Source organism: Mytilus galloprovincialis, chromosome 12 (genome assembly GCF_965363235.1).
Source record: "Mytilus galloprovincialis chromosome 12, xbMytGall1.hap1.1, whole genome shotgun sequence".
Taxonomy (NCBI): Eukaryota; Metazoa; Mollusca; class Bivalvia; order Mytilida; family Mytilidae; genus Mytilus; species Mytilus galloprovincialis.
The window spans coordinates 48,631,513-48,656,412 of NC_134849.1; the positions used below are offsets into that span (position 1 = coordinate 48,631,513).

Genomic DNA, 24,900 nt, shown 5'->3' on the forward strand with positions numbered 1-24,900 from the left:
GACATTGAACCACTGAATCATGGAGTATATAGGATTTATTAGATCATTGCAATATATCACACAACCCTGGAGAGTATATAACCAGTTATAAATCATGACATTGAATTACTGAATCGTGGAGTGTATATGATTTATTAGATCATTGCAATATATCACATAACCCTGGAGAGTATATACTCAGTTATAAATCATGACATTGAATCACTGAATCATGGAGTGTATAGGATTTATTAGATCATTGCAATACATCACTTAATCCCTAAGAGTACATAATCAGTTATAAATCATGCCATTTGATCACTAAATCACAGAGTTTATAATCAGTCATAATCATGATATTGAATCACTGACTTAGAGAGATAGACTCGATTATAAATCATGGCAATGAATCAATAAATTAGAGAGAGTAGAAAGTCAGTAATAAATATTTACAATGAATCATTGAATTCCGGAGAATATAAACTCCGTAATAAATCTTAACATTGAAACACTGGGTACTGGAAATTTAGAATCAAGGTCATTGCAATGAGTCACTCAATCCCAACAGTATTTAATAAGTTATAAATCATGACATGAATCACTTAATCAAGGAGACTAACATGGTTCATATGACCTTGACCTTATTTTCATGGTTCATTGGTCAATATTAAGAAATTGTAGCAATAAGACCACCATATTTGGTAAAACTGAATTTTGATTGTATGCTGAAAATAAATTTGTAAAACCTATTATAGACACAGTTTACCTTACAACACTTTTGACTGTTCTGTTTGTGTCTTCTTTTTGTCAAAAGAATCAAGTTTTTCATGTTACATTGTGTATAATATTGGTCTCCAGCGTACCTGTTGTAGTCATTTGGGACAGAAATCTATTTTTGCATTATAAAAATTTGTCGGGTTGCCCAGGAGGCCGAACTTGGCATATGATTTGATGAATGCTGTCCAGGAGTCAATCTTTCGATTTTGGCGGGGTTGGTGGTGCTTAGTCTAAAGTTTTCTATGGCGTGTCTTGTTTTTGTTTTTCTTTTTTTCTGACCATGGCGTTGTCAGTTTGTTTTTGATGTGGGAGTTTGAATGTCCCTATGGTATCTTTCGCCCCTCTTTCAGTAAACCCGTTTTGATTATGCTCTATTGGGTAAGGAATGACAAATTTTGTTTTATAGTCGATAGTGCAGCTGTCAAGGTCACATCTGCTATTGAAAGTTTAACAAATATTTTCTCCCGATGTTATCTTTTGAACCTTCAACCAAAGTTACCTGGACAAAGCACTATAGAAAAAAAGAGACCCATATTGATTTTCGGATAGTAGGTCAAAATCACAAGATCCTATAAACTCCTCAAAACATATTGAAATATTGGGGAAATATTTTAAGGAAATGCTGAAAGTGATATATCAGACCTGTGCCATAAAATGAAGATTTGAGTGTTTTTCTTTTTGTTTTTGGTATTCAGAAAGCAGGTTAAATGTAGCATTTTTTCTGTAGTCATTTTAAGAGGATTTACGAAATGCAATGTATATTTCTGTGACCACACTGTCTTTTTAACAATTAAAGCTAGGCCAGCATCATCTGACTTTCACAACCTTTCTTTAATTACTTTTCAAGAGGCTGTATCCGTATGATCTGTTTATAGAATCAGCGTCATGGTGGTTGATTAGAAGCAACATTTTTAATACTATACTATATTGATCCTTATTGCAAGGTGGATTTAAGAATACTACTAGTACAGTTTTATAAAAGGAGGCTAAAACTTGATCAAATGATTCTTCTATGATAAACGGCTATCATGGAAAACTGCCTTTATATATAATTACTAGTATCTGTTTGTTCAATGTTACTTTTCTACCTCTTCTATATGACGAGAAAAATATAAGACTTTCAGTCCTTATTGTAATGGACCACCGAGTGTGATCGTTGTTCTCTGTTTTGAGCTTCAATTTCATTTTTAACGCAGCATTTAAATGGCTTGTACAGTCCAGCTGGACATCTCTCGGGCCATAATACTAACAGTAATCCTGTAAATGTCAAACCAAGGGCAGTAATCTCCATACCATTTAATGTTAGATTTTTAAAGACGTAATCTGAAACTACAAAAAGAGTATTAATTTAGATTAAATGAATTTAACAAGTTCTTCTTAATGTAATAACTATCAAAATATGATAATAAAAGATCGAAAGCATGGTGTGTTATACGACCAGGAAACCCTTAAAATATGCATTACATGTATCCCAATTTAGTAGTGGCAGACGAGATAGAATATCACCAAAATGTATCCGTTGAATATAATTTATGAGAACCTTGTTTTGTTTAAAGACATGATATGGCAAGTATTTTTTTGTCGAGCCTTAGACTTTAGTCGAAAAAACGAGACTAAGCGATCCTACATTCCGTCGTCGTTGGCGGCGTCTACAAATATTCACTCTGTGGTTAAAGTTTTTGAAATTTTAATAACTTTCTTAAACTATACTGAATTTCTACCAAACTTGGACAGAAGCTTGTTTATGATCATAAGAAAGTATCCAGAAGTAAATTTTGTAAAAATAAAATTCCATTTTTTCCGTATTTTACTTATAAATGGACTTAGTGTTTCTGTGAGGAAACATTACATTCACTCTGTGGTTAAAGTTTTTAAAATTTTAATAACTTTCATAAACTATCCTTGATTTGTACCAAACTTGGACAGAAGCTTGTTTATGATCATAAGATAGTATCAAGAAGAAAATTTTGTAAAAATAAATTTCCACTTTTCCGTATTTTACTTATAAATGGACTTAGTTTTTTTTGCCAGAAACAAAACATTCACTCTGTGGTTTAAGTTTTTAAAATTTTTATAATGTTCTTAAACTATGCTGGATATCTACCAAACTTGGACAAATTATTCAGAAGTAAATTTTGTTAAAAAAAATCACTTTTTCCGTATTTTCTTATAAATGGACTTAGTTTTTCTTCCAGTTAACGTTACATACAGTGTGCAGACCTGTGCAGCTAAAGTTTATAAAACATTTATTAGATTGATAAACTATCCTGGATTTTTTTACCAAACTTGGAAGCTTCTTTCAATCAAAAGATAGTATCGAGAGGGAAATTTTTATTGATGTTTTTCCTCATTTTTGTTGAGTCTGCGATTAACAGCAAAAGTAGGCGAGACACTGGGTTCCGTGGAACCCTTACGAATTTTTCAACTTTAAAAATGAAATATTCAAGTTTGAAAACGTTTATAAATTTCACCAAATCTTTGATTCCGAAATTAAGGAATCTCCTATTTTAAGACTTTTACATTGACAATTAATAAAGAATGTGTCTTTTAAGAAAACACTGCATAACAAAACACTACCACAAATCAGAATGTTCATTCGGATGCAACGGTACTGAAATCCTTTCTCTTCCTCTTGTAGCAACCGGTGTGTTTTTCATGACAGAATATTACATTTGATTTGCAATAGTTTTACGGACGCTTTTATAACTTGGTTAACCGAATCTTTGTTACAGAAGACAATGATATGTTCTTTTATTGTCTTCAAAGTAGCTTTGTTGGTTACGTCGTAGCTACCAATTCTGGCTTTATAATTGTTTGCTACTTAATGCATGATTATAAAATTCTACTTATAACTGGAATTTAATTTGCCACCAGTAACTCGATGGAAGCTACCAAAACTCTGTATTCTTTTCGGTCACCTCTGTTAACAGCCGGTGTATTTTAGGGTTCATGTTACTAAATATTAGAGTATTTGTTTGTGATCTGGTGTTGTCTTATAATTTGTTTTCCTTTATGATTGGTGGTGTCTGACTTTCTGTTTGGGGTCTAATGCAAAAAGTCATTCATATTTGAGTAAAGCGCTACATCATAAACGAAGTGTCTAATTTGGTACCAGCTTGGAACTATGAAGCTTCATTTCAAATCTGTAGATTGAAAGGTTTTTATTAGATACTTACTAGTACAAATTGGTATACCTAAAGCCACACCAAGCCCTAAAAATACTTTGTATGTCAAGCCACTCGTATAGTTCATTAACAAATGGTAAACTGTGAATATAGTAAAAGCAAATGACTATTAAGTATCAAGTTAAATATTCTTTAGAAGATATTGCTGCAATTGAAATTTGTATAATGTTTAGTTACATTGAAAAGTAAAATAACAAAAATGCCGTACTCCCAGGACAATTCAAAGTCCATAATAAATTGCGAAATAAAAAGCATAATCACATCAAACGATTGGATAACAACTGTTATACATTTTTGTACTTCAAGAAGAATTAGAATAACAATGTATTGATAAACAATGATAAAGTATCATTGAAGGCTTCTTTTAGTAAATTTATTGAGATGTAAAAGCATTGACCGATACACATTTTGTATGAGGCAACTCGCGGTTTTTCTTTCATTCTTTCATATCAAGTTCGTAGAAAAAAATCACACAACAAAAAACAACTAAAACAAACTTTATTTATGCTGAAATTTTCGGTTTCGTATGTATATAATGAAATTTTTCTGGTACACATATGTGGTAGGCTAGATGAACGAACAGCATTATCTAAATAACGTATAAATTGATCAATGGAGCTTTAAATTGCTGGAGGGTCATAGTTTTGGTAGACTTTTTTGTAGTTTCTGTTTTCTTGATTCTTCTTGACTTAGGGCAGTTCAAAGATTGACACTTTTCATTAATTCGTATGTTGACTCCTAGTTTACTAATTTGTTGTTTTTTATTGTTGTTGGTTTGATATTTTTGTTATTAAGCATGCACATGTACTTTTATATTCATTAAACAGTAATTATGATCATGACTTACAGAGGAAAAGAATCATTGTTCCGCATACTCTTCCCCACGGCACAACTTTTCCCGATATATTTTCTGTATTTGATAAAACCAATACCAATAGAACTGGCCATAAAAATAAACTAGAAAACAAGCCTGCAATGAATATCAACTCATAACAAAAATGTTAATGCAACTCGCCAGAATGAGATAAATGAAATATGATTTCATCCTTAACAAATGATTATATCAATGAACTATGGTGCACTTTTTAAGAATTGAAATTTCTGGAAAATGAGATGTTTAACATTGCAGATGCCAGAACTACAAAGCGTATAAGGTCAAACATAACAAAATATAATGGAAAATTTAAACCTGGAATATCTCGTCTTTTGTAGACGAAACGCGCATCTGGCGTATTAAATTATAATCCTTATACCTGATACCTGATAACTTTTTACATCACTTGGTCGATGCCACTGCTGGTGGACGTTTCGTCCCCGAGGGTATCACCATTCAAGTATTCAGCACTTCGGTGTTGACATGAATATCAATTATATGGTCATTTTTATAAATTTCCTGTTTACAAAACTTTGAATTTTTCGAAAAACTAAGGATTTTCTTACCCCCAGGAGTAGACTATCTTAGCCGTATTTGGCACAACTTTTTGTAATTTTGGGTCCTCAATGCTCTTCAACTTTGTATTTGTTTGGCATTTTAACTGTTTTGATCTGAACGTCACTGATGAGTCTTATATAGACGAAACGCGCGTCTGGCGTATTAAATCATAATCCTGGTACCTTTGATAACTTTTTGCCTGAATGGCTTTCGGGGATCTCTTTATATAGCTTCAATGCGGTATGGGTTTGCTCATTGTTGAAGTCCGTAGGTTGCCGATAGTCATTAACTGCTACGTTATATGGTCTTTGTCTCATTGACAATCGTACCACATTATATTATTTTTATATTGTCTATCTGAGTGTAGAGTTAAATGCAGCTACTTCGGCATATTCTGAATTTTTTAATGTTGTCTTGTCACGAAGGAAACGGCGGAAAATAAATCTTAACGCATAATAAGACTTTATTTCTGGTACGTTATATTTATTTTACGGTTGTTAACACTTGCAAAAAAAAACTTTAAATTAATTAAATATCAAATATCATTTAGTCGACTATTTGTTGACTGATTTCATGTTTCATTTCATATTAAAATATATAGACCTAGATAAAAAAAAAAAAAAAAAAAAAAAAAAAAAAAAAAAAAAAACGTTTTAAAAGTCTTCATTAAAAACCACATACCTAAAACCGACAAAAACAAGGACAGTTTCCCAAAACCAGGTTGTCCTGCAAACTTCTTGAACAAAACCTGAAAAAAAATATATATGCACATCATGCACATCATGAAAAACCAAGACTGCTTTAACTACATGCATAATTTGGCATGACATATACTTATGATTTCTACACTACGTGATTTAATGTTTGAGGTCTATCTTAGATTATATATGTGTTCACTTGAATTGAAGAAATAGCAATTTAGAAATTAGACCGAATATTATTTATTGTATTGATACACACAATTGGATAGGCTCACCTCCAGAAAGGCACACATCAAAAGTCGTGTCTAAATTTAAAATTGTTTTAATTTTCAACAAGAAATTTAAATTTTTTAAAAGCATGGGTGTATAACGCACACTCTTAAAGTACGTCCATTTTATATCAATCAATATCTAGAAATACCACATTTCCAACACTAATTTAACAACCGCATGCACACATATAACCTTAAATTAGTGTAGTGCGAAGCAGTCCATAGCTTTTTAGAAAGCTAACACTTGTTACATGGTTAAATCAAAGATCCCTCCCCTACACAGACATAAACGATACAAAAGGAATATGGTGAAAGAATTGAAAACAAAATGAATTTTGAACCCTGTTAAAAATATAAAGTTAAACCAAACACTCTATTCAAAATGAACATTACACTACCAAGGCTATATATATATATCAATATAAAAATTTAATTTAAGTAATATTTTCAAATCTATGTCCAAACGGCAATATATACCGTCAAGGTAAAACAAAACAATAATTATCTCGTATATTAAGCGTTTGTCCGTGATTGCAACTTCCGATGTCACATTATTCGGTATTTTCAATGTGAATGTTATTAAAGTCATTATTTGAATCTGTTGTTGATCCAGCGGGAAACGGGGGCTTGTCAAAAATAAAATTCTGGCTAATTTGGGCGCCTCACAACTAGTCTGTAACTAACACAATGTGAGGAGATCGCATGAACTCCAAAAGGAGCAAGACCGAGAGAGTTCATAGGGTAAACGTTTCCTCCTATGCATTCATCAGATAAAACATAGATTTGGAAAATGTTACAATCTATTTCGAAAATAAACTCATCGGAAAAATGAAAAGATTCATCAAAGAACGTGCCAATCGACATAATTATGAGAAACAAACTGGAAATCTTAGAATGTTTTGCTTATTGTCCTAAACACGGGTGCCGCCTGAATAAAAATACAATGCAACTGAATGTAAATACGGTTTTCAACTGACACGTTCTAATGTCGTTAAATCATTTTCACAGACGGACAGTATCATACCTGAAGTAATCATCTTTATAAATGTAGTAATTTTAGTAATCTGTCTTGTGTTTTGATGTTTCCTTTGCTTGTGAACATCCAGAACATTCAAAACAGTCTATGGTCAACTTTGTTTTAGACCTGTTTCATGATAGCACATTTACTACTATTTGTGAATCATTCCTATATCGTCGACAACAGCGATGATCATGAGATACCCCAATAACATCAACATCTTTAAAACGATTTCTCAAATGATGTATAACACAGACAGCGAGATACGTAATTTATAGTATTGATTGCCTTTAGTACCACGTATTATTTAATTTAGGCAAACAATTTGTTGAAGAATCAGTCAATAATTTATGATGATACAAAAGTAAATTTATTATTTGATGCTTTTAATTGGATTGATATCGGTATGTGTCTGGAAAAGCTCGATGATTACTTGATTGTTAACAATCTCTCACAGCTTGGGGTTTAATTGGTAAAAATGCAATACACTTTAAATGTATAAAAAATATCTTATTGAAGTAAATAAAAGCCGTCTGACAACTCGTATTTGATATAAATTCTTTTGTACAAAACACAGTGTCATTTGTACAGACGCTGTTTTAAAGAAATTTAACAATATGGTTTTTCATGCTTGATATACACAGCTAATGAACTTATGCAATACATAACACATTACCCTTAGGAATTCACAGTTCAACTCCATACTATAGAAAACAAAGGTTACGATGAAGATCCACTGCCTATTATGAAATTGATTATAAGCACGAAAAACGTTATTCAGTATATAGTCGTTTTGTCTAAATCAAGTGGTAAGCAATATAAATAAAACTACTTTTACCATATATATCCACGAACTTGACAACAAAGTAGTTTTTCCTCTCTAGCAACCTTCACACTTCATTAAATAGATTTAGATTTTAAAATAGACATAATTTAACTGGCTTCATTGTATTAAAGGAATGAGAAATCGTTTATCTGTCACATTTATTAGTCTTCTCTATATAATCTAAATTAAGCAACGCTTCAGACCATGTTTGAGTTTAAAAATACTCGATCATGTTCTCAAAACATTTAAACTATATAGAATAAGAAAACATTTAAATGATTATAAAGTAAAATCACAAAAATACTGAACTCCGAGAAAAATTCAATTGGAAATTCCCTAATTAAATGGCAAAATCAAATGACAAAACATTTTTATACCTCAATTTGGAAATGTAAGATGTTACTGCGTCCCAAGCATTCGGTGGGAGAACTGGTGCTCACAAAATATTAAGTTTTGAAAAACGTCTAACATTTTAAACTGTGTAAGAAACTCGTCATGGTATGCATATTCCCATACCGAAGTGAAAGCCAACTGTAGATTACAAATGCAAATTTCCTTCAAATTCAAATACAAATCAGATTTGAATTAAGCTACAAAAACTAAAAGATTGATTTGTAATCATAATGTATAGCTTAAGTGGTTGTTTTAGGTGTGAAAAAGTTAATAAGAAATGGATAAATTCGTAAAAGATGCAAACATTAAGCAAAATTATCCAACGTCCTCCAAATCATTGTTTATACATGTAGTGTTGATTATTCATCTGAAGTGTACGTGATTATAACTTTCTCGTTTGTATGGTATCCGTTGAGTATTCAAGCTTGATTTATGACTAAATAATGTAGCAACATTCTCTATTTGAAGGTACCTTTACCTGTATAATAGAGAATCTGATCTCATTATGTATAGTAGAAAATTTTAAAGTAAGGAGAGTTTATAAATAACTCATTAACATCATATCCAGTATACTTTTTGATGTATGTTTTGGTCGGTTCAAAAGAAAACATGTCGGTTGAAAACAAAACTTTACGACAAAACAGCTTCCCAATTGTGAACTTTCCATTTCTATGTAGCAACATTTCTGCCGCGCCTGCATACGGAGTATATATCTCCAAATATACGATATTCCAGGCTTGTTTCTCCTATTAGAGAGTTTCTGCTCACAAGGAAGCTATTAAACCAAGAGTTCAAAATAGTGAAGTTGAAATCATCCCTTCGTAAATTTTACGGACGCCATTACGAGTTGGTTGTCGATAATGTAATATCCTTTCACAGATGATATCGAGTGTGTTCCTTATGTCGTAACTACAATCCCGTTTCCTTTTCAAGAATGTGACTAACCGAATTAGACTATTTGAAGGGTTTGTAATTACATGAGCAACACGACGTTTGCAACATGTGGAGCAGGATCTGCTTACCTTTCCAGACCATCTGAAATCCTCCCAGTTTTTGATGGGGTTCGTGTTGCTTAAGCCCTGGTCACAACGAACATACAACATACCTATACCACGCCACACATGAAATTTGGTCAAATCGCAAGTCATCGGTGGTCGTCGTACGACAATCGCACGACAGTCGCAAGCTATTTTGAGCATCGTGGCGCTGTCGTGTGTCGTGGGACGAAAATTGGACATGCACCTTTTTTGCTGTACGATTTTTTATCGTGTCACTGTCTTGTGGTTGTCTTGAAAGTGTCTTACAATTCTCGTGCTACTGTCGTGCGATAAACACATTGTCGTTGGTATCAATATAATGCATTTTAATCAAACAATCATCGTAGGGCTGTCATACGACAATATCACGACTGTCGCAAAACACTCGTGATACAGTCGCACGATTGTCTCACGAATACTTAGTTTCGTACGATGATCGCACAATATTGGTTGTCTGTCGTACGACAGTGGTACGTTCGTCGTGTATCATATTTTTGTTGTATTTAGAAGCGGCGGGAATGAATTTTGGAAAAACATACCGTCTACCGTTTAAACAGGATGGCTATTTAATTAGAACGATTATGCTTGGCCCTGCTGAATAGGCGCCTTGTCGGACTACAACAAGAGCAAAATATGGTCCTGTTAGCGTTGATCCGAGCCCGTGAACAGTATAGGAACCAGTGGAACGACCGACTTTGGTGGGTTAGGCCATGGATCGAACGGCGCCTATTTGTTTGGGCAGTATAGTACACTGATGTAAGAGTTGGAGCGGAAATCTGCCGGTGATTTCGTTGGATTCATGCGGACAGAGTCTGGCATGTTTCCAGAGGGTTTGTTGAGGTTTTGTTGTTCGCAACACAGTGGTCCGACAGTCACATGACAGTGGCACGACAGAGGCACGACAGTAGTACGACAGTAACACGCGCTCCCGTACGACATGAAAAACCTGAAAAAAGCCCAAAACAACTCACTCACGATTGTCGTGCGATTATCGCACGACTGTCACACGACCGACTTGCGTCAAACCCACGAATTCAATTACAATTCTTTTTTTCTGTCTTGTGCCCATCGTGGAACTATCGTGGACATGTCGTAGCTGATGTGACCACTCGAAATACATGTTTTTGTATTTTACATTTTGCACGACAGCGCCTCGACAACTATAGATCTTCCACGACCAAAAATCGTACGATCTGTTGTGACCAGGGCTTAAGTCTATAGTTTGATCTTGTGTCTTGTGTACTACTGTTTCTCTATGTGTCTTTTTTTTAGCCATGTCGTTGTCTGTTAATTCAATCTGGGAGTTTGAATGTCCCTCTGGTATTTTTCGCCTCTCTTTAGGATAGTTAAGACACTAAATTATCCTTTCACCATGAATTTATACAAATAAGCATGTATACTGTAATTTTACGGTTGAACTTACCTTGTATATTGACATGACAGCTGACGAGGTAACAGCTAATATAACACCCCACATATATCTGGACCCAAAACTGTCAGTATACAGAAACAGTACTACACCAATGATAGAAAAGATCAGGGCTATTATCTAACAGAAAATAAAACACGTAAATACATTGTAATAATAGAAAGTAAATTGTAAACTGTTTTCTTGAATAAAGAAATGTATTCATCTATACGATTCAAGATTTTTTTTTAGATATAATTAAACATTTTTATTTTTAAACATTTTCAAAGTATCAACTAAGCATACACATTACATCGAGCGTTTCATTCATGTAACCAGTAACATATTCTTTTGTTTTATTGGATGTTGTACTACTATTAGTGATTTGACCATGTTTAATATTGAAATGAGAAAATGAACTGGATGCAATTGAGAAGTCGTTTCTATTGTTTCTTTCGTTAAAACGAAAATGCAGAATGATGTCATTTATTTGATAGTTTCACTATCAAACGCAAAACAGAGCAATAAGCATTTATTTTGATAATAGTATATATTGACTGTTTCTTTTGCAGAGGTTCTATAATACAATCATTGTAAGTGTTAATGAGATACTTCACAACTCTAACGATAATGTTTGCCAGGACAAACACAATATTGATTTGTTTTCTGACATAAAATCTATTGTATTGAAATTGGGAAAAACTTTTTTGTGTCAATTAAACCGTATTTAATTAAGGCAAAGTATGTGCAATCGGGTAGTATTTCGGAAATCTATGCATTTGGAAATTGTTTATCAACCAAATGAAATATGTAACATTTATATTCCAGACATACAATCATTCCAAAAAATAATAAAAGAAAAAGATCAGCGAATGCATGGAATGAAGGTAAATGTTTTACATACAAAATTCTATAAAAATGCGACATAATTCCTGATAATTTATATAAATTTATATACTTAAACTTCGTAAAAAGACTTACCCTGACAGCCACAAACAATTCAAATAAAGCAATCCATGATAATATATAGAAGAAACTGTAATGTGTTGAATATATGGCATACACATCTGCTGCGTTGGTAAAATTTGGGTCCAATGCTTTTGTGTATGTATACATGGCACCAATCCACAAAACACAAAATAAGGCTGATTTACCAAGAAAATGACCAAATGTGAACTCATGAATTGCAAATATCTGAATATGCTCTCTGAAAAATAAAATATTATGCTTAAATATGTACAACGGTCATCTTCAAAGATATATTTTGATACAAGATGTAATTAATAAAGATGTGCTTTTGTATAGATTATTATCTTTACGGGTAAATCCGGCTCTCAAATTTAATTTGACAGAAACAGTATTTGAAATAATATTTATTCAAATATGCCATGCAGTTTCCGTGGCCATGTTTATCTATCAAATTGACATCACATCTGACACTATAGCTTTTAAAATGAGTCAACTAACAAAAAAAGCGAACTCCGGGAAAAAAAACCCCGAAAGTCTGCAAGCAAATAGCAAAAAAAAAAAGCTCAAACATATACAACGAAGGGATTACAACTGCCGTATTCCTAAATTGGTACACAAATATATCATAATATTAGTTTACATCATTCAAAGAAATTAAAGATTTTCTGTCATTGAGCGTCCGAATAAATGCTCTTATCAAACCATGTCCTCCGTAAGTTCTGAATTTAACAAATATCTCCTACATATAACAATTTTCTGAGTTTGAGTTTTTGATTGTTCGTCAACTTCATATTCAATATGACCTTTCAAATGATGAGTCTGTTGTAATTGTTATTAAGATTATAACAAAATGTTGACTACAGTACAACTAATTTTGACATTTTAACCTGTTATTACTGTATGTTTTGTTCTCACATCGTTATCAATCTAATTGAAATTTATGCGACTGTCATCAGGCCTGGGGCCATTACATTGCAATGTAATGCATAACATTACAATTACTTTGTGATTCTTCCATTACAATTACAATTACAATTACATTTTTTCTCACATGTAATGCATTACATTACAATTACTTTGCCTATGTAATGAATTACATTACACACTACTTTTTCAATATTAAAACTAAAAACATTTCAAAAAACAGATTTTTATAAGAAATTGATAAATAATACAGGGGTATATGAAGATATATATACAGTGTTAGTGACATAGACTTCAAATACTGGTTAATCAATATGTCCATTGAACTTTATTATCATAAGAGGTTCAAAAGTGATGTCATTAAGAGAACAGCGATCAGTTCTGTACACCTTTCTGGCAATACTAAAAAGCCTTTCTACAGCAGCTGATGTGTGTGAAATGGCTAAAATACTTGATAGCTGTATTAGCCAAAGAAGAAAGGCACACTGAATTTGACTTCCATCATTCCAGTGCATTGATTGAAATTTCTTCACATGGCTCAGACAGTAGATGTCAACATCATGTACTGCACCATACCTGTGTCTATTATCTTTGATGGAGTAGTAGGAGGCATGAAACTGGAAAAGTCACTTTCAAGATTCTTAGGTGGTGGTAAAAAATAAATAAATTATCATATAATTTTGTTTCTTACATTGATCACTTAATCATTAAGACATCATTAAGGGATTTCAAAGGAATATAATAAATGTGTCATTAAAGGATTATCTTTTGAAATGCTTAAGGGCTCTGTGAGGACAAACATAAGTTGAGAAGATTTGATTGCAATAAAAACATTTTGATATTAATTAGGTGAAATAACAACACAGACAGGACCCAAACCACAGTTTGGTTTAAAAATGTTGTTTGACATATTCAATCTTTCACTGAAATACATGTAAGGTGTGTATAGAATTATGAAAATTTCATCTTCATACTTTTTTCATTCATCTAAATAGTTTTGTTTGATAAATTTTTATAAGATTTTTCATGGAACACCAAACCACCAAACACCAAAATATTCCTAATATCATTTTGAACAAATATCAGAAATCAAAATCAAGACTTGATAATTTTTACCATTTTATATTTATTACCTTAATGTGTGTTTTAAAGATTGCTGTAATTTATTTAATACAGTGATTAACTGTTACAAAAATTTTATTCCATACTTTCTTTTGTTTCTGTTAATATTTTATTTTTATTATACAATATTCTTCAATTTTATGTATTTTACCAATTTGTAATGAAAAGTAATGTACTGTAATGGAGGCACTACATCAATTTTTAACTAAAGTAATCATTACATTACATGTAATTGTAATGCAGAAAATGTGCATTACAAATTACTTTGCATTACATCCAAAAAATGTAATATTACAGTGCATTACAATTACAAATTACCATTACCCCAGGCCTGTCTGTCATACAAGTGAGAGGTTTCGCTAGCTATAAAACCCGGTTTTATCCACCATTTTTTACACAAGAAAAAGCATGTACCAAGTCAAAAATGTGACAGGTGTTATCAATTCGTTTGGTGTGTATAAGCATTAGATTTTGCCATTTGATTATGGACTTTCCGTTTTTGATTTTCATAGGAGTTTAGTATTTTTGTTAATTTACTTTTTCAGAAGTCGAAACATGCAGTAGGTGTATCAAATCACTAGACGCCTTGTGCGTTTCAACAGTTTTTAAATACCTATTTGGTTAAAAAAAAAATAGAGGTGTTTCGACAAAAAAATGTGATAATAATGAAAATGATATATTTCCAAGGTGTGATAAATAACAACGGAGGAAAAAAATAATATTTTGATATTAATGATCCTTAAATGAGTATTCAATTGAAACCACAATTATTTGTGTTATGCATGCGCAGAGTAGAAAGGAGGCTGAATGGTCCTTTAACGTTAGAACGTTGGAAAATCTGTTATTTTCGTGATACGTCATGGTTGTGTCAAAGAAGGTAATCCGGAACAACATTAACATGTCATCTACAATACTACGTATTTCTTGTAAAACTGTTAAATAGCTATTTTATATTTAGTTCAGCAGATATAAAAAAAAATATATAACCGTTGTTACTTCTTTTTAAACAAGCATTAATATTTTATCGATAGAAACGTCGATCATAAAAACTTGACTTCAACATTTTTAAACTTGCTTCAATGGTTGATGAACAAATGACGCACGAGAAACCCGAGCCTCAACATAAAGGACAATAATTCAGAATGACCCTTTGGGCTATTTGAGATTATTGAAATTATTACCAATAAATATTTACTTATCCTTTATTTTCGTTTATGTATGAATAAATATGGTTTATATCAATATACACATATATAAGTTCGGAAGGATTTAAAGATATTTGTTTGACATTTATGGATAGGACGTATAACTTTTTAAATAATGATTTTTCATTTTCCAAATCAAACAGATGTCTTTAATATTTAATGTATGCAATTAAACATAATAGGAATTTGAATTTTAGAGCAGAAATGAAGGAAAAAGCGTTAATAAATATATTGATCCATTTTTATGCAAACACCATACATACATTTCATTTATAATATCTAAATAAAACGGAATTGGTTTTGTGTGCTCCAAATACGTTTAGTTAAATAAATCTAAAATTCAATAATATCTCAACGGACTATCTTGTTTCAAAGCAGGAATGGGATATTAATTGTTCTCAGAGCAATGTAATTAATTCATATTATGCATTTCATATGGGTTAAAAAATATCATCTCATCAGTTTTGGGTTGTCTCCTCATTATCAAGCTTCATTGTTAATAATTACATGGGAATATAGTGACCACAGCTTATGCCATGTTGTATTTCATGTATACATGTGTTCCTCCTGACAGCGAACATCGTCGTTAATAATGTTGTATAACATATGTAGAAGACATCTCATATAGCATTTATTTTGTTAGAAACAAATACTGTAATACTCCTTACAATGGAAATAATATTCCACAATATTTTTTCCATTTAGAATTAATATATGAACTTCTATTACATTTCATGTGAAAATAGAAAACAATGAAAGAATTACTGCAATCATTGAAGAGAAATTGCTGATTGTAACCCACTTGCATAGGATCAACAGGTCTGATCACTTATATTTTTCTATAAAAGATGAATAAATGTAATACTATAGATAGATCAAAGGAGTTATATTGATATCTCCATTCATATGTCATACAATGACTACATCAATACACAACAAAATTGTTTTCTATTTCACAGTATTCAAATTTTAACAAAATAAAGAGCGCCCCCCCCCCCCCCCCCCCCCCAAAAAAAAGAAGTACATCCGAGCGCATGTTTTTTATATGTGTAAATTTAAAAAAATAAATGCGGAATGACAGGATTTTCCTTTTTCTTTTTTTTATATTACGCATAATGATATTTCACTTGTGAAGTTGGAGATATCTTCAAGTATAATACAAATAATCATATTAATTGTTGTAAAGCAAACTACAGCTTTTGATTGCTTCTGATAAATATATAACGGCAAGAGCAATATGTTAAGATTTAATATAAGATATTCCGAAGTGTAACTTCCGAATAAGACTTATTATCGGGTTTGTAATAGCATGATCACCACGACGGGTGCCACCTGAAGAGCAGAAACTGCTTACCCTTCCAGTCTTAAGATCCACCCCCTCCCCCGCAGCTTTCGGTGGGCTTCGTGTCGCTCAGTCTTTATTTTTCTGTTTTGTGTTTTGTGTTTTTCTGATGGTCCTTCACCCTTCTTTTGTTTTAACTATGGCGATGTCAGTTTATTTTCGTTTTATGAGATTAAATGTCCCACTGGTATCTCGCTTCTCTTTTATATAACTCAATGTTTAAAAGTTTAGAAGAAACTGTGTTTGGAAAAGGGTAGGCGTAAATCATGATTAAAACGACTGGTACGAAACTCATGAAGGATTATGTTTATAAACAAGATATATTTATGAAAAACTAATTTGGTATCACGCAATACTTAAATCCTACTTTGCGTGCTTATTTCCATTGGGAAACTGTCATCTGTATCGTATCTCGTTTATTAACATTATTGTTCATCCGATAATGGATCATACTTTCGTAGTAATTAGATGGTATGACAGTAGTTCTTTTTTATGAGTAGAACACTGAAGCTATTGTTGATGCCTTACGTCGGTACAAGTCAGCAATTGAATGCTTCGAAAATAGAATGACAGCGTAAGAAAATCCAGGTCATGACCTCGAGGCTGGCCGAGGAGGATCATGTCAAGTCACTTGCATTTCAAAGTTCAAGGCATTTCTATATTTGTACGTGTAATAGTTTGTACTGTGTTGCATTTGCTGTTTCCTTTTGAAAACTTTCATAACGGAAAGTCCCTAATCAAATGGCAAAAGCAAAAGCCAAACACATCAAACGAATGGTACTGACTGGGTGGATGTTCCCTGGGGACCCCAATAGTCCATCAGTATTGGAACTAATAAGGCGAACAGAACCTACGGGAGCCTTAAATATTTCATCAGTAGTGGTACTGTGTGGGTGGACGATACCCTCGGAAACCTTAAAAAGTCCGTCAGTTTTTGTAATGTTTGTACACAAGAAGAAGATTATGATCACTTCTTTATACTGTGTCCGTATTTAAAACATTTTGGAATAAAATGAATGAAGTTTTAAAGAACAGTAAAATTACTTTTAAGATAAAATTAAAACACTTGGTATTTGGATATAAAACTTCGGACGAAGAATATTTTCACTTAAACTATTTTTAGCAATTGTCGGTTTTTCAATTTACAAAGCCTTTTATCAACTATTAGAAATCATATGAATAGTCATATTAAGTGATATTATCTAATATATATTTGATGTACAAATGTACGTGTAATATGAATCTTACAACTAATTACTTCCCTAAGAAATTAGTGGAATGTAACAGGGAACATTAGAGGAGCTTGGTATTCTGAAGGATATTGTACCAAGCTAATATTTGAAATAAATATTTATTTATGTTGTTAAAAAAGTCCGTCAGCAGTAGTACAGACTTGATGGATGGTACCCACCCTCATGGACCTTTACCTGTCCATGAACCGTGTCACTGGCAGGGTGGATGGTGCTCTTGGGACCTTCAATAGTTCATCAGCAGTTATACTTTTACGTGTGAAACTCTCACTATACAAGGCATCAGATACTGTGGATTCATTATTATTTGTTGGATACCAATTTTTCAGGGTTTCGTGGGTACAGGTGGACCACGAATTCTATTGTTCAACGAATATTTTTTTTATAGGCTTTGCATGAAGAGATTGGCAATACCACGAACTCAAATATTCACAAAAAAAGTTTTCCTCATTACACGAAAATCGATACTCACAAAAATAAATTATCCACAGTATACAACATTTTTATTTAAACCGAACATATAGCTTGTTTATATAGATCTGCATAGCCAAATGGACGCACCTTTTTGGCGAAGGTTTACTTTCGGACGGATGGATGTTACCATCGGTGTTCTTTAACAGGCTATCATGAGTTGTACTGGCTGGGTGGATAATACTATTGGAACCTTCAATATTCTATAAGCAGTTGTCAGAACTGAGTGGCTGGTACTCTCAATGGCATTTAAATGTCAATCCGTGGTGATACTAATTGGATAAATTGAACCAAAGGTGTTCTTCAACCGTCCATTAAGTTTACAAACTTGGTAGATGATACTCTAGGGAACCTTCAAAAGTCAATAAGCAGTGGTAGTCTCTGCGTGATGATACCTTCGAGAACCTTCAATAGCCCATCATCAATGGTACTGCCTGAATGGGTGGTACCATATCGGACCCTTAATAGTACATCAGAAACGAAACTTACTTGGTGGATGCTATTCCTTGGACCTTCATAAGTCCATTAGCAGTTTTGCTGGTTGGGTTGATGGTTCTCTCGGGAAACTTCAATAGTCTATCAGCAGTGGTACTGCCTGAATGGGCGATACCATATCGGAATTTTAATAGTACATCAGAAGCAAAACTGGATGGGGATGGTACTTTTGGAACCTTCAATAGTCCATCAGCAATGGTGCTGGCTGGATGGTTGGTACCATCGTGAACCTTCAATAGTGAATCAAAAGCGGACCCGGCTAGGTGAATGAACCTCCAATAGACAAAGAGCGGTTGCACTGGCTGTGTTGATGATACTCTCGGCAACCTTCAATAAGACATCACCAGGGATATAAGCTGTGTGAATTGTGCCATTGGGGCCTTCAATAGTCCATAAGCAGTCATAATCACTGGGTGGAAGGTATTCTCATGGATCTCTTATTGTACATCAGCGGTGGCACAAACTGGATGGATGGTACCATCGGTCTCTTTCAAATGTCTATCAGAATTTGTACTGATTGTGTAAGTGATACTCGTGGGGACAATCGATAGGACATCAGCTGTGGTAGTGAATGGGTGGATGGTACTCTAGTGGACCTTTAGCAGTCCATTAGCAGTTAAACTAGGTTGATGATACCCTCCGAAAGTTTCAATAGTCAATCAGTGGTACTGACTGGTTGAATGGTATTCTTGGTTCTTTAACAGTCTACCTTCAGTTGTACGTTAACGTGTTGATAAAGTGAAACTTTCACTACGCATATTTATCTGGTTCACTCGAGGCCAAACGGTTTGGAAGTCAAAAGTTTTAATTGTTTGAGAGTATATCATTTAATGGGCTTAACCACAATAGTCAATGTAACAATTCTTAAAAGTTAGATACACATATAATCTTTAAAATATGTCTGGTGGGATACATATTGGAATACATCTGAAGTTGTATAATGAAATGTATGCGGTTTGTTTACTTACTACTAGTACTAGTATACACGTTTAGTCATTTTAATTAAGTTTTAGATCAAACATATATATTATTTACTTATTTCGTATGAAAAATGTCTTTGACATATTTCTAAACAATTGTTTCCTTATGAATAGTTATATTTCCCATTGGATTGCTTGCCTTTATCAGTATTTTTTTTTAATCACAGTCAATAGCAGCATATTCTCATTATATTTTTTCCCCAATTTTATCTAAGTGTCGCGAATTACATAATATGTTTTGAGATCTCTTTCTACTCAAAATTTTAATCTTTACTTAAGGAGGTGATCAGGATGAATGGTATTTGAAGCAATCAATCATTTCAAAAAGGAGAATCACCAAAATGTATCCTTTCCCCATCTAAGGTGGAACTATGAATATTTAATTGTTCAACAATCCTTTGAAAATTCAGGAATTGACAACGGGTAAAGGAGCTCCATATTTTGATTGAAATCTTGATTATCCTCTCTAGAGGACTTGGTTCATTATCCGAATATAATTACATGATTCCTTTACGTACACTCTATGGTAAGATTCAAGCAAAAAGACGTTTAAATATGAAACTAGAAACTAACGTAATATTGTAATATAATTAATTAATTTCCTTTGAAAGTAAAGGAGTTGACAAAAAAGCTATATTAAAAAACATATACTAGTATTCTTTAAGCTTCAAGAAATATGAAAACAATATGTAATGTGTTGCGTCCTAAGCGCTTTCCTTGCAATTTTATTAGCTCATGTAAAATTTTCAGAACATACAGTAAAGAGAATGTAAAGCAAATTAACACAAGGTCTGTGTTTAATTAAGATTGTTAAATAATATGGATTTGACGACAAGTTTAAGAAAAATGTACAATAAATTATGTCATTTCGGAAGCACCAAGAATTAAATAAAAATATCAATTTTCTCAGATAAGCTCACTTTAACTTTAAAGGGACTTACCTGATTGCATGTTTTGGTGAGTATGCTCCTTTTGAATAAATAAACAAAATCAATGTGTAAATTGGATACATCAGTATAAGCCATGCTGTAGAAAAGTACGTTACAAAATAGGGTGCATTGAATTCTCCATAATAGGTACTTTGAGCAAGATATGTTGCTGATACGGATGTGACTGCAATAAGAACAGTCAAAAATAGTCCGCATCGTATTCTATTCGAACTGTCATGGATCTCGCATAGACATTCCGAAATAAAAATTGTCGTTGTCGTACTTGTTTGACTGGATTCTCCGTCTGGAAAATAAAACAATGAATACTTATATATTAAATCACTTTCATGCAAGAATCAAGGCGGTTTAAATAAACATAGCAAATAATTTATACGACCTGAAAAAAAAAACATAAATCAAATTTAATAATCAGTACGGTATATATCAACCAATGTGGAACTCAGTTCCAGATTATTATATCAAATGTGTAATAACCCAAGGTGTTGGTACTACACGTAGATTACGAACCAACGGTAATCGACAGAGGCTTTATTATACATATGAAAGTAATTTAATCCATATCATGGTCTTTTTGTCATCTTAATCTTAGAAAATTAAAGATATATAGTTACGATGGTACGTGATGGTCTCTTATAAGTATGTTAACGATCGCAGACATAAACTTTTTCTGGCTAAAAAGCATTTTGTTTAAATATTTTATAAATGCAAAAAACCCATTGCATTTGTTTGCGACTGTCGTAAGTCAGAATGTTCAGTGGTTGTCGTTTGTGGGATGTGGTTCATGAGTGTTTCTAGGTTCTCGTTTTTAATATATATTAGACCTTTGATTTTCCTCTTTTACACTAGTCATTTTGATGGCCCTTAATCACTTGCTGTTCGGTGAGAGCCAAGGTTCCGTGTTGAATGGCGTTCCTTGACCTAAAATGGTTTACCTTTACAAATTGTAACTTGCATGGAGAGTTGTCTCATTGGCATTCATATTGATCTTCTTATATCTATAAATAAGCATAAATGTGTATAAGTTAAAAGTTATAAGTGTTCCTGTTTTTTTTTAATTTGGGTTTATAATACTGTAAAAAAATAATTGCTGGTGCGCTTTTTTCTTTTTTTTTGCTACATGAAAGTACCCAATATTGACGATTTTCCGATTTTCCTCAATTATTACAAATTTTTGGGCTATTGTCAAACTTTTTTTTATACTTCCAAAAAAGATGAAGTGGAGCAATCTGAATAAATTTAACTTTAAAAAAAACTATAGGTAGGTGTTAATATAAGAAAGTTTTATAAAATGTTGTTGCTTTTTCGTGTAAAATTTACCATGCTGTTAATTTTGTCAATTTGTGATTTTTTTTACGATTTTTTCTTAACCAAAAGCAAACTATATCAATTGCTTTAGTATAAATGATTGAACAAATGCATATTTAAAATTATTTAAAAAGAAAAGAAATGATATGGGATGTTTATGCTTCTAGAAAAATCAATTCTTGTGCTCCTCACCTATTTTTCAACATTTTGGCTAATAACAAAATTGAGATAGGAATAGGGAATATGTCTAAGAAACAACAACTCGACCAAAGAGCAGACAAACTCCGAAGGCCAAAAATGGGTCTTCAACGCAGCGAGAAAATCCCTCGCCCGGAGGTGGTCCTCAACTAGTCCCCGAATAATGTTGGGTACCAGTACAGTGAAAATGGACGTCTTACTTAACTCCAAAACATATAAATGAACTTTAATTGTATTACTCAATTACTACTTATTGTAAATACCGAATTTTTCCACGGAGTTAAGTTTTATTTTATTTTTTTTTAATTCATTGATATTTTCCCCTTGTATCACATGTTTTGGAAATAATTTCAAAAATAAACGAGACTGAAACGTCAGTTAATTTCCAACATCCTTAGTTTACTTTCCATTTTAAGTATTTACAATTTTCAATACTTTTAAAAAATAGGAAAAGAACATGCATAAAAAATGACAATATTGTACATTGATTTGATTGCTATATTATTATTGCTTTCCACCAACTTTAATCTCCATTTTTTAAGTATACAACGTCATGAAAAATACCAAACAACCGTTCTACCAGAAATTACAAAGTCCATCATTGATTGTTACATTATTTTAGGTTAATCATTTAAGTATTTACAAACATCTAAAATGAATACCTGAAATGTTATCATTAATATCTGTTGTTGCTACATTTACAAACCACCTACCTCTGTCTTCGCTGTTACGTTGCATATTTTTCTCATCTGATAACACAGTATCATAGTATGGTCACATAGTATTTAATTGACCTTTCTATGGCATATATTTCTCGTTACATAACACTCCTCATCCTTACAAAACAATTCTTGTCTGTATAACAACAACAGTATTGACAAATACCTGGCAATACAAACAATAGTGCGTGAAATGATTTATTATCTTTCCAAAATCAAGTGTTCGATATTCAACAGAAGTCAAACACCAGTATGTGAGTCCATTGGTAAATATAGGAAACAATATTATTATCGTCGTCACGTGGCAATTCTGTGTGTCAAAAATTCATTAATCAAAGGAATTATTTGAGTTTATTCTGCTGTCTGTACTTGAAGATTTGACTTTTTTCATTAACTTCTCATTTACATTACTCTCTATCCATACCACACAAATAATTAAACCTAATTCAATAATGATGAATTGGATTTTACTGCACCGAACTACCGTTACTCTAGACTACTCAATTGGGCGGAGAATATACGTATCACCATCTTGCAATATCATATTCAGATCGGTCACATAATAACAGTTGTGATCATTCGTTTATCATTTTACAGTGTCAGTATTAATCAATAATATTGCAGGTATTTCATATGTATTTAATGTGTTTCCCTAGAGACCATAGTTAAATAATTGCTTTTAGTAATGTTATTGCATACATTGAATATAACTTATTATATTTTAAATCAATACTCAATATTCCAAGAAAAATCATCAATAATTTCAAACGTTAACACCATTTTTGTTTATCTTTTTACGTTGTTTTTATTATTTATCAGTATTGAAAATGCATTCTAGATGGGTTACAATTATCAACAAAGAAAAATAAATTAATAAAATAATAAAACAAAGAAGAACTTCTTTATTTAATACAGATATTTTTTTATATTTTACAAAAGATTTGATGATACATAATTGAATCAAAATGCAATAATCCGCGATCAATGCCAATTTGTCCATAAATGAGTTTATGTAGAACATTCCATAAGAGAATGAAAAATTTATAGAATAATAAATAGGTTCTCTATATAGACATAGTCGGAACGATACCTATTGTAGATTCTCTACGACGAAACCTGCTTCAAGATTAATGTCATAAATAAATTGTATCAACATCTTAAATTGTATCAACATCTTAAATTGTATATTACTTGCATTAGTGTATTTAATAATGATTGAATTTAACTTTGTGTTTTTACAGATTCGTGGGAATTGATAAATTGAACCAATACTCCGTCTAGTCACTATTTAATTCCTTTATTATTTCCATCATAATAAGAAACAAGCTACATGTATAAGGTATTTCAAACATATATTTTTGGCTTTTATATAAGAACATTCAAGACTATTAATATGTATGTGCCTGCAGTAAAAACAAACCTGGTAAGGCCTAAAAAAATTCTACAGGGCCCTTGAAAAAACTTTTGGATCCAGGCTGGCCTTCAGAGAAAATGTTAAGTATTGTTCCTGACTGTATTGCAGATTTATGTGAAGTTTTTAAACTGACATGCACAATTCATTTCACAAGTGTAATAAAAATAATTCTACAAAACAACGCAGCGCATCGCGTTGCAAATTCATCTTAGACCCACCATGCATCAAGAAATATGTCTTTATGTGGTAATATAAGTATTTGATTTTTTTCAGTGAGAACGCGCTAAAGTGCCCTTTTTAAAAACGCGCCCCTCTATTTTCAAATCCTAGCTGGAACACTGTAGTGTATTCAAATTTCAAACAATATCATGGAATAAAAGGTTTAAGTTAATTAACAAATCAAATCAAATTAAATATTTTATTGTCGTAGAACATTACAGTTTGTGACCAACATATATTAACACAATAAAAATTTATGTGTCGTGTACATTTTATTATTTTGTACAGGTTATAACTTGTACTAAATCT

At 32.2% G+C, this 24,900-nt stretch overlaps 1 protein-coding gene across 2 annotated transcripts; it reads right to left on the reverse strand.

The window, feature by feature from the left end:
- Positions 1-1,611: 1,611 nt before the first annotated feature.
- On the reverse strand, positions 1,612-23,506 carry LOC143054068 (solute carrier family 35 member F3-like). Of its 2 annotated transcripts, XM_076226943.1 has the most exons (9): positions 22,953-23,506; positions 21,669-21,731; positions 20,728-21,019; positions 12,010-12,235; positions 11,044-11,169; positions 6,055-6,121; positions 4,789-4,911; positions 3,933-4,022; positions 1,612-2,085 (listed from the first exon to the last, which is right to left on the reverse strand). In XM_076226943.1, the coding sequence occupies exons 2-9, from the start codon at positions 21,709-21,711 to the stop codon at positions 1,877-1,879; spliced, it is 1,176 nt and encodes a 391-aa protein (XP_076083058.1). In that variant the 5' UTR covers positions 21,712-21,731; positions 22,953-23,506; the 3' UTR covers positions 1,612-1,876. The 2 variants fall into 2 exon arrangements, with proteins under 2 accessions (XP_076083058.1, XP_076083059.1); XM_076226944.1 differs by lacking the exon at positions 21,669-21,731.
- Between the last annotated feature and the right edge of the window lie 1,394 nt (positions 23,507-24,900).

Coding starts and splice junctions, on each gene's coding strand:
- LOC143054068 (XM_076226943.1), bottom strand. CDS start 21,711: ATGCCAATGAGACAACTCTCCATGCAAGTTACAATTTGTAAAG. Junction 12,236..20,727: donor TCACCAAAACATGCAATCAG/GTAAGTCCCTTT, acceptor TTTATTTTTCAG/AGAGCATATTCAGATATTTG. Junction 2,086..3,932: donor AGGTATACCAATTTGTACTA/GTAAGTATCTAA, acceptor CTCTTTTTGTAG/TTTCAGATTACGTCTTTAAA.